This window comes from Sylvia atricapilla, chromosome 3 (genome assembly GCF_009819655.1).
Source record: "Sylvia atricapilla isolate bSylAtr1 chromosome 3, bSylAtr1.pri, whole genome shotgun sequence".
NCBI classification, from domain to species: domain Eukaryota; kingdom Metazoa; phylum Chordata; class Aves; order Passeriformes; family Sylviidae; genus Sylvia; species Sylvia atricapilla.
Genome location: NC_089142.1, coordinates 97,139,682 through 97,155,413, shown reverse-complemented (window position 1 = coordinate 97,155,413; position 15,732 = coordinate 97,139,682). Strand labels below are relative to the sequence as shown.

At 49.3% G+C, this 15,732-nt stretch overlaps 1 protein-coding gene across 1 annotated transcript in view; it reads left to right on the top strand.

The window, feature by feature from the left end:
• Positions 1-42: 42 nt before the first annotated feature.
• Positions 43-15,732, top strand: part of ITPKB (inositol-trisphosphate 3-kinase B) — a 66,730-nt gene continuing 51,040 nt past the window's right edge. Inside the window, exons 1-2 of the mRNA XM_066316299.1 lie at positions 43-139; positions 1,543-2,626. Of these exons, the coding sequence (XP_066172396.1) occupies positions 1,706-2,626 (921 nt within the window). The 5' untranslated portion in view covers positions 43-139; positions 1,543-1,705. The remainder of the gene's footprint in view (positions 140-1,542; positions 2,627-15,732) is intronic.

The window sequence follows — 15,732 nt, the reverse complement described above, 5'->3', positions numbered from 1 at the left end:
GCGAGGAGAGGCGCTCGGAGCCGCGGAGGGAGCGGGAGTCCCGGCGGCCCCGCGGCGATGGTTTCGGCAGCGCCCCGCGGCCGCCGGCGGGCGCTGCCGGGCGGGGAGCACTGAGGGCGGGCTCGGATCCCGACCCCAGGTAAGCGGCGGCGGGAGGGTCGCGGCCGCTCCTCCGCCGGGGGGTCTCCGGCAGCCGCGCCGGGGGCGGTGTGGGGGCCAGGCGGGCCCCTCGGGGAAGAAGGGGCGAGCTGGGGACGGGCGGAGGGGCAGGGTGCTGTCCCCGGGGCCGAGCGGGCTGTCCCACACCCAAAGTCTGGCCGGGCACCTTGCGCCGATGCTCGCTCGTACCCGAGCCGGAGCGCTGGGAGCGTTGCTGCCTCGGGGATCCCTGCAAAGAGTGGCTGCCCGCGCTGCCTGGGCTCTGATGATCCTCGCACTGCCTCCGAGCAGTGCCTGGAGGGATGGGAAGCCCTTTGGTCACACTGTCCGTTTTGGGACTGCGCTTAGACCTGTGGGCATTTACCTGCCAGGAGCCTCACAGGGGGACGCACAGGGATACCGCTGATAGCATCAGACACGAGTGCTTCCAGAGGCGTGTACACCCACAGCCGGAGTTAGCGCGCTGTGTGTAAACAAGTTTGTACTCTCATGTGGGCAGTGTGTTTGTGCAGATCTCAGGAGTTCCCATGGCCCGGCATGGGATGGGGACTGCAACTCCAGCGCCCATGGCGCAAACAGAAAATGACAGAAAGCACACTGAAGTGCACAGGGGCACAGAGAGCCCCCTAAGAAAGCAGAGCCTCTCTCACACACTACACAGTCAGACACTCGCCAGAACAAACAGCACTGCACATCTCTGCATGTGGGGTCTGGGCTGTGACTTGAAGGCAGTTGCAGCGCTCGATGTCCCGGACAGCAGATGTGCACAGGGGAGGCACATTTAGCCAGGACATTAATGAAGATGTGCAAAGCCATGTTGTTGCACGTCTAAGTTAGGGGACTAACTCGAGACGTGGCCCTATAGCGTACAAAACTGTGCAAGCAGAGAGTCTTCCTGTGTATCATACAACAGAAATCCATCCCTGACACTTGTTCTTTCTATAGGTGACATACTCGAGTGTGACAAAAATAAGTTGTTTGGAGTTTTTATCTTCCTTTAGAATATGTCAGGTTCTGGGGCAAACGCTTGAAAGGTGCCAACTTTCAGTTTACACCAGTTGATCACAATTCTGTTATTCTGTTGCGGGAATGGCTGCTGGCTGTGTGTCCCCTCAGACACTGCTGCTGCTGCAGTGTCCGCAGGCAACCTGGAGAGGGGAAAGGGAAGGCAGGGAAGCGGGGAAACAGCTCCAAACCCGACTTTCCCTTCACTCAGATCCTTTTAATGACCAGGCTGGGCCGTGTCCCCGGAGGTGGCACGCTGGGGATGCATGCAGGTGGGAGGGGCACCCGGGTAGGGAAGAGTCTGGCGCTCTGTGCGCCGAGCTGGACGGTGAACTAAGGGAGGGCACAGAACTACTCTCACTGCTTCTCTCTCCTCAGCTGTCCCGTTTTATGGAGCTGCGGGCCAGGGCCAGCCCAGCTCCCCTTTTTCCTGCTGGCGATGCTGCTGGTCCCGTCGTGGAGAGACGCTGGGCAGCCCCTCAGAGCCTGAGCGCCGAGGCGGCAGTGGCGACGGCCCCCCCGTGCTCCCCGGCTGACTACTATGGCCGTGTACTGCTATGCGCTCAATAGCTTGGTGATGATGAATAGCAACAGCGAGGTGACAAGCGGCAGGAGCAAGACGCCGCCTCCTCCCGGACAAGTGCTGCCCAGGGGTCCGGAGACGCCCGGCAGCTGCCGCTCGCTCCCTGTCTTCAGCCCGGCCCCGGTGCCGCCCCGCTCCCCACGCTGTGGCCCCGCTTTCCTCTTCCCACCCCTCGAGGAGCCCCTGCGGCAGCCAGGCAGCCCCGGGGGGCGGCGGGGCAGCCGGGGCGAAGAGGGGCAGCCGGGACCCCCCATGGCACGGCAGCTTCAGCGGGAGCTGCACAACGTGCAGGTGAACCAGAAAGTGGGGCTCTTCGAGGCGCACATCCAGGCACACAGCTCTGCTGCCCAGCCGCCCCGCAGCCCTCGGCTAGCCCGGCCCCGTCCGGCCAGCCCCACGGCACCGGTGGTGGGACTCGGAACTGGACCCCGGCCGCGAGCCCACGGGGAGAGCGAGACCCCCGATGCTGGCGGGGCGCAGGTTTGTCTGAGCACTGCAGAGCCCTCCAGGAGGTCAGTGACGATGGTGGCCCCAGCTGTGGAGCTGGCAGAGAGCAGCAGCCCCCCGGAGCACTCAGGGCCTGCACCACGGCAAGAGGAGGTGGTGGTGGCCCCCACAGGACTTAAGGGCCAGCATCCAGCCATCGGTGGGAGCATCCCCGCCGTCATTGTCACAGACCTGGGGGGCCCGGAGGAGGAGGCGGGCGCCGTGCCCCCTGGCAGCCTGCCCGTCAGGAAGCTTTCATCATCCTCAGCGTCTTCCACTGGCTTCTCTTCGTCCTGGGAGGAGTCCGAGGAGGACATCTCCAGTGACCCCGAGCGCACCCTGGACCAGACCCCGGCCTTCCTGCAGACCCTGGACCAGCAGAAGCCCCGAGTGGTGAGTCTTGCACCGGCCCTGGGGAGGTGGGGTGAAGGGTGGTGGCATCCCCGCTCCAAGGCACAGCTGCAGCAGGAGGGCAGAGGCCTGTTGCAGCAGAGTTCTGCAGAGAAACTTTACACTTGCTCAGTGGTGCTTGCTTTCCCTCACGTGAAAATCTTTCAGACTTGGAAGAGGGGTTCCTAGTCGAAAAATCCTCGCACAAGAGAGGAGTGGTACCTGTTTCATTGCACACAGTCCTTGCAGAGCTTCCCTGGTGCTGCAAAGCTGACTGCCAGTATGCTTAAAATACATCCATGGACTGCAGCCTTCTGCTGACATGTGGTTACGACCTTCAGTTTTTCCTCAGCACAGCTTCCCTGGGTGCTGGAGGTTTCCCATGGTTTACATGAGCCGGAGGGAGAATATTTCCTTCCTGGAGTTGAAACTGTGTGGGCCAACTGTCTGTTCAGGTTCACAGTGATGCCCATCACCACAATGTCTCTGTGTCTTTCACACAGAAGCAAAATGCTCTGGAATTTCTGGTAATTCCCCTTTTGAATAAAACTTGTTGCTTATGGGGTATCTTATAGGTAACCATATTTTTATTAGGTGTTTATATTAAGTTCATTTGTTTCAGGATCTTTGTTGTGGAGCTGGTTGTGAGGCTTTAGATGAAAGAAATCATCAGTGTTGTTTTACCCTTAGAGAAGAAAGGTCTCCTCAGAGAGGAGAGCTCTGAGGCATTCTCCAAAGGCATGAGACAGTCATGGGATTTGCTGTGTCACTAGGGGAGTTCATTGCATGTCTGAGTGCATACAGACTGTCCTTTGCTCTGAGATGTCACACCAGTTATCCAGAGGGCTTTGAACCACTTTAACCCAATGCAGGGCACCCATCACAAGGCTCTCCAGCCAGCACATGGTCTCTGCTATCGTCCAGCTCCGAGACTTTGCACTGATTTGAGCCCAGCACTGGAGCCTCCCACTGACAAACCTTGAAACATGCAGGACAACCCAATGCAGGCTCCTTAGTTTAAGAGTTTAAGAAAGGCCCATCAACTTTCAATTATGTGGTTCACTATGTTTAACTTCCTGTAGACACATAGTAGTGAAACTGCTGCTAAACACAATGACAAAAGGAAAACCAGTGCAGGGAAACATCTAAGTGAAGGCATCAAACCTGGAAGAACTGAGGCTGTGGTTTATAAAACACTCAGCAGGCTGAAATAAGTATCTTTTCTTTTGTGCTCCTTTTGTCCTGTTCCAAGAATCCAGGCTTGGTTCTGCTCAGGAAGGAGCAGCAGCTGAGTAAAAGCAGTTAGCGAAGTTATAAGTCTGTAGTTCATTGTGTTTGCAGACAGTTTTGTATTTTGGGGCTCTCAACTGATGAATCAGCTTGTTCCCTTTGGGAGCTGCTACAATCCCTCTGCTGATTAAGTTCTGCTGGTTTTATGTGCGTGAGCTGTAGTAATCTCTGCTCCATTCTCTGTGCTAATGACTGTTCCTAGTGCCAGATCCCACTGATCTGCTGCTGAAAACAGTTCATTGATGGGCAAAAAGCATGCCTGATGCTCCTGTGGAAAGCTTCCTGGAGCCTCAAGCTGACTCTGCACAACCTCCTGTGGCCTCCAGTGAGCTCAGCCAGGCTAGTGGCTCAGCAGTGGACAGGCAAGGCTCATTTGTACTGCTAGAAGGTCTGGATAAGAGCAAGCTCAGTTCAGGTCTAAGATCAGAGTAACTGCTCGGCTCCATGGGACTACTCAGGCTAAACGAGATGAAGATCTGGTCCAAAATGTGTCTGGCAGCCTAAGGAGGTGCACTTGATTTTGTGTTTCAGTGCTGGAGTCTCAGCAGGAATAGAGAGGCTAATTTACAATGATACTTTCCACTGGGCTCCAGAGGTCCCATGCAGGGCTGATCACAGACTTTGGCAGGTTATAGTCAACTTCTCAGCAGGATTGTGTGCAAATGCCCAGTAATTCAAAATTTCGTATAAATTACACCCAGCTTTGTGTACTGGTTGGCAATATCTTGTAAATCCATAATGAGAGCAGAAGGCAGCTACTGAAGCAGTGTCAGGTTGCACACTCATTTGTTTTCATGAACTCACTGTTTCCTTTCAACAACGCACACGGTCTGGAAATGAGTTGTGTAATGAGAGAGAATGTGTGAGAAGCTCTCTCCACAACTCCTGCTTTTAGTCAAATCCTGGGAGACCTCGGCCGAGAGAAACTAACGAGGTGCCTCTGGGTTGAGTAGACAAACACAGGGCAGGCAGAGAGCCCTGCCTGTCTGCACTGGGTGCTGCTGGCACAGGGGAGGCTGTTGCACCTGCAGGAGAGGTAATGACGAGCGGCAGGAAAGCTGTTCTTGCTGCAGATACAGTCTGTGATGCACATCTCTCACAGCATGTTTACAGAGTTGATAAACAGCAGGCCTGCTCCTGCCCTTCCTTTTTGGAGGCTGTCGGCTTAGCAAATCTGTTAGGGATGTCCGGCTGTCTATTGTAGTTCCTCCTGACATCCCGGGGAAACAGGCCGATCCCTCCGGCTGCCATGGACTCATCCTCCATTTGTACCGCAGGTAGGAAGCTTTATTTGTGTTCAGGCCTGAAAATTGGCCAGTGAGAAAATTACGTTGCCAGGTGAAAGGGAGGGAGGTATTGGGGCCACATTTTTGGACACCATGACCTGGAGCAGCTCTGTGACTGAAAGGGGCTCTGCCTCTCTTTATTGAAATAGTTTGCTGAGTGCTTTCCCTGTCCCTGGAGTGCCCTGGTGCTCAGTGGGCTGCACAGCACCGGGGAGCAGTGACCCTGCCATGGTGGTTGCAGACTTGTGAAGTGCAGTGACAATAAGAGCAACGTGACATTTTGCTGTTAAATTGCAAATCCACTTAAGGTCTGCGTAAAGTTCCATGTAAGGGCTTTTGCAGCTGTGGCTTTCCCCGGGCTGTGGGCTGCTGCCGGAGAAACCCCACGCTTGTTTATTGATGCTTGCAAGGTTTCAGAGACACTCGAGCGATTGCACTGCTGGGGCTGTGTGGGAGGGCCGGGCTGTCCAGGCAGCCTGTTGGGATGGGGACACTGTGGTTTGGAAATGCCGCAGGGGAGCACTCTCTGCACACCCCCTGTGACCAACACGGGCAGTCTGGGGGAGGAACTGGTGCCTGTGCTCGCCAACCACCTGAGGCAGGAGATGCAGCAACTCTTGGAAGGCACCTGCCTCCATCGCTGTCTCATGCTGAGGGGGAGAATTTCTCCCCTCCTGGCTGATCACACAGGCTGGGTGTGTAGGGAAGTGAAAAGGTGCTCCTTTGTCCCAGGTTCTGAGTGGCATGGGGAGCCTGAAATGGCAGCCCAGTCTCCTGAGGAGATTTCACACCTAAAATAAGATACAGTCTAGCTGTGGCTCCCACTGACTTCTTGCTAGAAAAATAGTAGTGTATGAGTTTTGCCATTCCAGGGTCTCTGTTGGCTCTTCCCAAGGGAGAGCTGATAACCAGGATGTTCTCTGCAGCAGGAGACTTGTCCCACTCTTGGAAACGGGCTGTGCCCCTAAGCAAAGCTGGTCATTAGTGAGTCCTTGTCATTGACCTAAATTCCCCAATTTGTCAACTTCTCTGAAACTGGAGACAAAGCAACAGACAAGTGGGGGGAAAGGCAGAAATTGTTCGAGCAAGCACGTACTATAGAAAAATGACATGTCGGGGGGGGAAAAGAACCCCTTCCTGGAAAAACAGTGTAAGACACTGCCGTGTTCCTCTTCCTGGCTTTCCCACAGCTGCTGTGGAAACACAAGGATGTACAGCAGAATAGTAATCAAGGGTCTTGGTACAGTGTGAAAGTTCTGTGCCTTTCAGCAGGCCGAGTAGATTTCTCAGAATAAGAGACTTCCATTAACCTGTTCAAAATGGCAAGAACTTTTGGAAAAAGCTAATGGCAGTGCTGATGACAGGCATTCTTTTAATTGATTTATTTGTTTGACTCACAAAGGCTGTTAATGCAGTCCTGAAAGGAGCCAAGTTTAGATAGGGCTAGTGTCAGCCAAGGGCCTCTGGGACCTTTGCTTATTTCTCTTTGAGATGTTCCAAGGCATAAGCTGACAACAGGAGTCCTGATTTGTTCCTATAAAAATCAATCAAATTAAATATGCTTTCATTCCTTTTCCAAGCTGTCGCTGTGATCAGGAAGTCTCCATGTAACAGAAACCATGACCACATGGCTATGGTGATACATGCAAGCCCTGTGAATATATATCTTTATGCCAACTGTGTTTATGTGTTTTACTCCTTACTCCCACTGTGTTTGTCTTAAAAGCTCCTAAGCTTATGAGCTTGTGAGTGGTATCTCTGATTTAGTACCAATATAAAGTCTGGTGTATTAGGGCCCTGCTGGCTTACTCAGAAGAGCGACTGTTCTTTTAGTAATGCACATCGCTGAAAGGGAGGATGCTTAGCACACCTGGTAAGCTGCCAAAGGATGGAGTCTCCCTGCTGTGAGAAGACTAGGGGGAGAGGGGAATGGGATCGACACCTCGGTGTTTGCCCTTTCGGAAGACCACGCTCAGCAGATGTGACAGCACGGAGTGTTCTGCCTGCTGGGATGAGATGAGATGAGGACACCCCGGTGCTCGGTGGACTGGGCAGAGCTTCATGCTCTTTGTGGATGGAGGCTGTGCACTCCAGGGACTTCACAAAGCATCGCTCCCTATTCCGTAGCTAATCCTCTACCTACTCACGTGACCTTCTCAGGGAATAAGCAGCTTTTTTATGGCTCCCACCCACGGAGGCTGAGTGAAGATGCTGCCATAACCCAATGAGAGACATATGGTGCTACTTCAAGTCTGTTTTCATCAGCACTTTTAAGCTCATTGGGAAGGGTTTCTTCTCTGCGCGCATTCTCCATGATTGACAGGGCAGGAATTACATGGCACATAGCAGATCCTTTTCATAAAGGGACTTACTTGCTAGCACAGCTGCTGTATCTTACATATTTTCTCAAAAAAATTTAATGCTGAAAGCACCCATGGAAGTGACAAGATAAACCACCCTATATTTCTGAGGGGCAGGAAGAACAAACATTAGACCCATCATCCTTAGGGTATCCAGGTCTGGAAAGAGCCACATTTCCCCCTCTTCTGGTGGGAATTGCAGGATGTCAGGAGCTTACCTGTTTGGATCCTTTGGATGGAAAACTGAATGTCCACAGAGCGAATTTTATGAATCAGTGGAAACTTCAGAGTTTTGCCTTCACCTTTTTAGAGGCTTGCAAAGACAAAACCCAGTTGTAGTCAGCACCTGTCTCATGTTTTCCATATTATTTCTATAATGTGTTAGGACAGATTTGCATGTGAAGAAAATATGAGTGCAGCACTGAGCTCTCGTGCGCCATGTGAAGGCTAAAAGCCGCTGCTGAGCTAACATTTTCTTTACATGTAATTCTATTTTAGCTCACTACAGAAATAATGGCATCTGTGTATGACATTAAATGTCGCTTCAGCTGACATTAGTCTTCTGTAATGGTTAGAGATTATTTTGTTTATACTGGTAGGTAAGTTTGTGCAGTAAATTTGACCTGCTTTCTTCCAACGAAGCCTAGCCAAGCTTTCTAAGAAAGATATGTTAATATTTAACGGACAGTGAGAACTAAATGTTAACATTTTCAAATCACTGTGTAACTTTGCAGCCTAATCCCTTTTCTTAAACGTGACTTTTTGGGGAATGCTGGCTTTCACACTTGCTGTGTCACTTGAAATGGCCCCTTTATGGCATTCATCTTGCTTAGCCTTGCTGGGTGTCTCCTTGGGCATCCCAAGGTTCTCCTAACGTAGGTTTCTTCTCTCTTGCTCTAATGGGATCTTGACAATTAGCCCAAGAGTTTGCTTTAAGACAGAGGAATCTCTTTCTGAATGTCTTCTATAAAATTCATTGGAATTTCATTTTTATTCCTACACATGAAAACCCAGGTCATGCATAGCCTGCACAATGGCTCCAAGTAGTTCAGGAAGCCGATTCAGTCTGAGGTCTACCAGCCTCAAAAGCAAGTGCCTGTGACTGGCTTTTAAATCAGTGTTTAGGCAGCAAAATTCAATTTGCTCTGTAACAGGGTGATCATCCAGCAGTGCCTTTCAGCATGAATTGCTGCAGCTACATCCAGAAGTCCGGGATCTCCAGCTGCAAGTTTCAGTGTGGGTGCGTGCACAGTGAATGTGGTCGGAATTGGTGGAAGCCTTTGGAAAATGCAGCTCCTTCTTTCCCAGGCACGGTGGGAGTTCAGCCCAGAGCTGCTGTCACAGCTGTGTGTCTGTGGAGATCCTCATCACTGCTGTCAGCCGCTGATTGTATTTACAGAGTGGTTTCTGACCTTAATTTCTCAGAGATGGGTAATATTGGAGTCAGGAGCTGCTGCAGGCTGCTAAGACCCATGTTAGACTTTTCACTCTCTCGATATTTATTTCAGTCTTTTCATCATTTCAGCCATGAAAAGAAAGAAGGGATTTTTCTTTTTTTATAGTAAGGGAGTTCTTTTCATTAATGACATGGGAAAAGGGACAGCCAATGGAAGGAATTCAATTCTTCTTTCAGATACAAGATTTATTGCTGGTCAAAACACAAGGATTGCTTTTGGAAGGAGAACTCGGGGGTAAAAGAACAAGTGCTTAGCACTTACAACTACTTCTTGTAAGCAATACAGCGTATTATCTGATCAGTGCTACACAACAGGAACTTCATTAGCATTCTGCACTGTTGTGGTTTTAAGTAATAGTAAAGCATCTCTCGTCTCTGTGAAAAACTTAGGTGTGCTCTGGAGGGACATGCCAACAGACATTTTAATGAGTTAGATTCAAAGGACAGAATCAGGTTGTCTCTTCGGTTTGCTTCACACACTTGATTTGCAGAGATGTCGGCACCCGGGGTTGCTGTGGCGTGGACCTCGCTGAATTGATGTGAGTATTTTCTAAGGTTTCATCCTTGATTGCAGTCTTATACTTGGGATTTTGGACAGTAAGGTTCCTGTACTATTCAAAGCAGAGGGAGGTCTCATGGGCCCTGCAGTCTTCACTATCATAAAACTCCCTTTATCTGAAATGAGGACCAGTATATCAACACCAGGAGTAACCAGCACAACATTTTGGTCGAATGGCTATGGCAGGGAAATGACACAACTCTTTCCTCCCACCTCATCAGCATTTGCAGAAGGGGTGGTTTAGCAAGGGCTAAGCAATGGCAGCACCTACCTTCAGCATCAGCTCCTTCTCCTCCCCCTTCGCTTCCTGTCCCTTTGCCCTTGCTTGGGCAATTCATCTGCAGCAAGATAGAATCAAAGAGCCCTCTTCCTTTGCTAAACAATCCGCTCCTTTTGTTAGGGTCAGATAAAACGCTGATAAAAGCTGTTGTAGCTCCGCTGAAGCCAGCAGGAGCATGCTGCAGGTTTGGTCCTTGATCGTTTTTCGCCGTGCTCGCTCCTGCACGTATCCAGTTACATCTTGCGGTAAATCCAACCTGCAGCTGAATTAATGGGCCTGCGATGCAGTCCCTCTGTGGGGGCTGCCCGTTCACAGGCACGGTGCCTCAGAGCCTTTGGAGACAGGAGGTTTATAAATGGAAAGTTCTGCAGGGCGGCATTTTGGAAACTGCGTTTTAGGGTTGGGTGTTTTTCTCTCGTTTCTTTCTAAACAATCTCTGATCTCTGCCACTTGGGAGAAGGGCAGGAGCTAAAGCTGGCCTTCAGCTCACCACTGAGCCTTGTGGGTTGCAGACCTGCATTTTGGGATGGCGTAGGAATAGCTTTTATCCCATTGAGCTAAACGCATTCAAAACATTTTCAATAAGGGGGTACTTAAGTACAGGCGCAGGCACACCCCTCAAAAGAGAGGAGAGCAGGGCTCCAAGAAGGGGTGGGAGTGAGGAGGAGGTGAGCAGGCTCCTTCTCACCATGTGGACCATAGGAATTGCTCTGCTGGCAGCTGCAAGCTCCATTAGTTATCCAGGGGTATCCTCCCACTGCAGGCAAGGTATGGAGCAGACAGTTGGAGAACTGGCAAAGTGTCCAAATGTAACGTGGTTGCTATTATGGGTAATATATATTTAACACTCTGCAGGGACCGTTTAAACCTGCATCTGCAGGAAGGGGGAAAAAGTCAGGTTTGCTTTCTTGGCAGACTGCAGATCAGAGAGTCCAATCTGTAATCTCTCTTGGTATGTTTTATGTGGGTGGGTTTTGTTAAGTTACAGGCAAAGTTATTGCACCCCTAGGCTACTCACATTAAATGTTTCTCCAATTTTAGCAACATTCTTTCCAGGCTCAGCTACATTTGTTTTTGTCTTCTCTATGGCAATTGACGAGCTCAGTCTGAAATGTATAACTCCACGGGATCTCCTGTTATATATTTCTTCCACAGCTGTAGCTGAATCAGGGCAGTGTAATCCAATGACTTGTTGTAATGCCTAATGCTTTCTTTAATACATTCCAGATTAAACGAGTCAGCAAAGTTTACATATCCAAAGTAATAAATTTAAACAATAATAATGGCAAATCCAAAACCATTATTATATCTTGAAAATGCTGGGCTTTTTTCCCCTCCTATCTTTTCTGGTCTGGCTAAAGTCTGTTTTTAGGAAACTGAACAGGATAGATAAAAAATGATGAGACAAACAACTTAATCCCTTAATAATGTCAAGTGGAAAATCCAACAACAGATTGGCAAGAAATTGTAATAACAACTGTGAAGTGACCCTTACTGAGGACTGAAGAACTGGTTTAAAAGGCTGAACATGAGATATAATTAGAGATGAGCCTGAATGAGTGCCCATAGGCTCAAATATTTCTTTGAACTCTGAAATGGAGCCAAATTATTTTTTTTTAAATTCATGCCTGTGCAGCATCATCCTAGCTGCACTGAATCCAGTTCAGCATCACCTCGTACCTCATACTGCCCCGGGTTCCCACAAAAATGACCATGAATGGCCCTGGAGTGCTATTCCCACCTCTGGGTGCTGTTGCAGATGGCATGTGGGATAACAGCAAGTGTGCACAGCCCAGATAGGTGCTTGTTATGGCAGCAGAAGAAGGGATGGGCAGTGCCTCCAAGTGAGCCTTTGAGTCTCAGCATCTCGTGGTGCCCTTGCCAGGGACTGGCACACAGCTGCACCCCTGGGCAGCAACTCTGAGTAGTCTTGGGCTGCCGTTAATAGATACACCTTGTAAGTGAGGCATGAGGTCACAGGAGTAGGAGGCACTTGGAACTGCAATTGCCAAAGCAGCTTCAGAAAGAGGACGTTAATTACTGTCTCTCTCCTTGGAGCCATATTTACTTAGAGCTGACAGCCCTCCACCCTGGGGTTGTGGGAGGAATGTCTTGCTGGGGTAGAGACCAGAGCTGCCAGAAAGGAAACAAAGGAAAGAGGTTTTAGAACGGTGGCTTATCTGTGTCCACCTGAATTACTGTTGTATTTTAAAAGAATAGGTGAAAAAGGATTGTTTGAAAAAACCTTGACAAGTGTACTCTCCCTGCTCCATTGTTTTAACCTTCTCTTAGGAATTTGTGTATAAAATGTTCTCAATTCAGTTTATCTCTGCTTGACAAATCCTGTGTTTCCCTTCCGTGCTTTTAGCAGAGTGGGAACTAACCTTGATCTTTTTGCAAAGCAAACAGAATCGCCGTGCTGGATGTCACATTCCCACCTTCGCACACAAACAGTGCGTGTCACAGCTTTTGAGCAAGATGTACAATCACTGACAAAAAATTGTGTAAAATTCATACATTCAGGATGAGTTTTAGAAAACCAGCTCCAAACTGAACCAGACTCTCTCAGGGGAGGGAGCAGCTGATCTTGTCTGGCTCTCATGGAAGCCACCTTGCTCAGTAGGTTAAAACAAATGGTCTGAAGCCAGGACTGTAGCTCAGCTCCTCCATTAGCCCCTCATCTCTATCTCATCAAGGAGAAAAGACTTCGCCTGCCTCCTCGGGTCTCTGTTTTCTCACTTTACCCTGTGTTGCTGGAATGGCCTTTCTGAGCCAAGGAAGGCCGCAGAGGAGTCCAGGTGATCACAAGTGACCAAAACATTGACCAGATGTTGGGCTGGTAATGAGAGGGAAATGCAGAGGTAGCACAATTACACCTCTGCATCTATTAGAGTCTGTTGTTGTCTTCCCTGTATTGTGTATCCCAACCAACTCTGGTATTTGGTTTTTGAGCATTTGGGCGGCTCAGGAGGTAGTTCCAGATTCCAGGTTTGTTCCTGTGGATGGGAACCCTTCCCAGAAGGGAGAAAGCTCAGAGGAGCCTGTTTAATATAGGCTGATCTCATGCTTGAGCATACGCAGGAGTTGACCTTTCCACGCTGAAATGAGAAGTGATGGGAATAGAACAAATCACAGTCTGGAAAGAAAAGCCAAGGAACTTAGAGATGCACCTCAGGAGAAGGAATCAAGGTAGGGAGGCTGAGAGACACAGAAGGGCCAAATGGCAGACTCATAAAGCAGTCTTTCAGTAATGAGTTTGATGGATGTTTGCAGAGCAAAGGCTGTTGAGATGAGAAATGGGGGTATGATGTGATCAGCCTAGAAGGTGAATTTTAGTTGGGTGGGTAAGCTGGAAAGACTCTTCTAGGGATGCTATCCTAAAAATTCTGCAAGACTTAGAGATAGTGAGGACTGAAAGAGATCCAACTTTTCCACTTTAGCCTAAAGTTTCAGGGTAGCAGCAAAACATTCACAAATGGGAGCGGTAGCATTTACACTTGCACTGCAAAGGCATAAATTGTTCGATGAATCGCCAGGCTACGAAGGATCAAACCTCTGCAGTGCATTGCAAGCCTCAGAGCTTTCACATCTTGACTGAATGCAAAACTAGATTTTCTGTAACCCTGATAGGAGACAGCTCCAAGCTGCTATGGCACATCCACTTAACCTTCAGGGGCCTGGCTTTGAATGCAAGATTTTTCCAAGAGAACCAAAACTCCAAGGACTCTCCTTATATCTGGAAGCCACAGCCTGGTGAGGAATTCCTTGTGTGTGGTGGCCTCTGTTGGAGCCAGACTCTTTGTTCAGTCTCAAGAGAGGGTGGCTCAGAGCTTTTTCGGAGCCCATCCCTGCCTGGACAGAGGCTGAGGTTTGTCCTCCTGGCCTGCTCTTCCTCTGGACCATCCACGCTGTGTCCCCAGGGCAGCCAGAGCCTCAGACCCACCCAGACAAACCCTGGCAGGATGGGACATTGTAGGAGCTGGCTGGATCTGGAAGAACAGTTTTTTTGGCAGAGAATAGATTTTCCAGCAAATGTCAGGGAAGAGGGGGAGTCAAAAATGATTCACAAATTCAAACACATTTTCTGAATAGTTCTGGCCTAGAAAAAAATACAGAGGTGGGGGAAGAAGGAGGGATGTTAAAAATAGCAGCGAGTGTCATTCTGACACTTTCAGAATGAACTGTTTCATTTTGGGGATGGTTTGTTTATGTTTTGCAAGTATTTGAAATGTAGATTTGATTCAAAATGACATTTTTTCACTTAAAAGTTGACCTCACCACTAAAACACATTGAAAGACGAGAAGAGAAAAGGTTTCCTAGGACTTTCATAACCCAAAATGAAACACCTCCTTTTGCTTTGGCAAAACATCCAGATGAGATGTTATGGACTTTCCCTTTCACAGCCCCATGATCTTAGCTGTATCCAACCCAGCCTGAACATCTCCTCTCTCATAGTTTTTTGAATGAGCTCTGGTGTTAAAAAATAAATCCAGCTCCCGTGCTGGCCAACCCTTAAGTCTAATGCCATGGAGCAAGTACTTTAGTTTATTCTGAGGTCAACCACACATTGCTGTGATTCAGACTGAAACCTGTGGTATCAAATTAATAAGAGCTGTAGGTTTTGTAGATAACTGGCATCTTCCCCGGAAGATGCAGTGTTGAACCTCATTTAGAAAAATAACCCAAACTCCTGAGGTCCTGAAATCTGATCTAGAAATCTTCAGAGAAGCTGGAGTTTACAGACAGCTGAACGACAGACTTTCACTCCCCTGACACTCACACTGCTCTCATTCAACTGATTCATTAAAGGAAAATGAACAAATAGCTGGTAATCACTTTGCTGTAGCCAAAATGTGCCGCAGAGTTTCCCTGGGCAGAAGGGAAGGAACACACGTGTTTGCTGTATGATGAGCCATAGTCAAGTTTACCATTCCCTGCTGTGTTTTCTGCCTGGCTGAGACACATTGTGCCATTTCCTCGTCCCTTGGGGACTGAGTGGAGCCTCCTTTGCTGAGATTTACCTCCACTGTCTCCTGAGCCCCTCTTCTGTGTGTCTTGGGAGGGTTTGGGCACAAAAGAGGGAGAGAATAGATGCTACAGTGTGGGATGGCAAACTTCTTAACATCAGCCCCTTTAGGGCAGGTGCCATAGGAAAGACCTTTTCCATTAATGAGAAAATCCTGGATTTCACCTGAAACAGGCAGGTTTGTAAGCATTTTTCTGTCCCGCTGTAATTTGAGTGTTACTGCAAGATGGATCTCATAGTGTGGACAGGATACAGATGTTTTTATGATAGAGGAGAGGGGGCTGGCAGTGGCCGAGCATCAGAGCAGGCTGTGCTCCCTGCTGGGATGGCTCTGGTACTTTCTGTGGTGTCCCGGGGTCCCCCAGCAGTGGAGAGGGCAGGGATCCTGCCCATAGCAGGATGAGGAATCAAGGCCAATGAGTGCATCAGCGATGCAGTTCCCTCAACCATGCATTTACTGTTCAAACATTGCCAACTCAAGCTCTCCCAGAAAATGAGGACTGCCTTAAAAACTACCAAAAGTTTCAGGTATTTTGGAAGTGCTGGGCTTATTTGATTGTTTTCATGGTGTCTATGCCTATAGATCACGCTCAGGAGAGTTTTTAAATCTGTTCTCGGCAAGGCAGAAGCATAGAAATGTACTTCTTTAAAAAAAACCAAACTCAAGAGTCTTAGCCACCTGATGACTTCAAGAGCTGGGGGCTGTGAGAACAAGGCAGAGCTCATGTTAAAACTGCAAGAGTGGGTAAAGGGCCTGTTGAAAGAGCTGCTTCTCTGAGTCGAGAATGGGGCTGAATGGAAAGAAAGGCCAGGAGGGCAGAGCGTGTAAGCCGATTCGGCTTCCCTGGAAC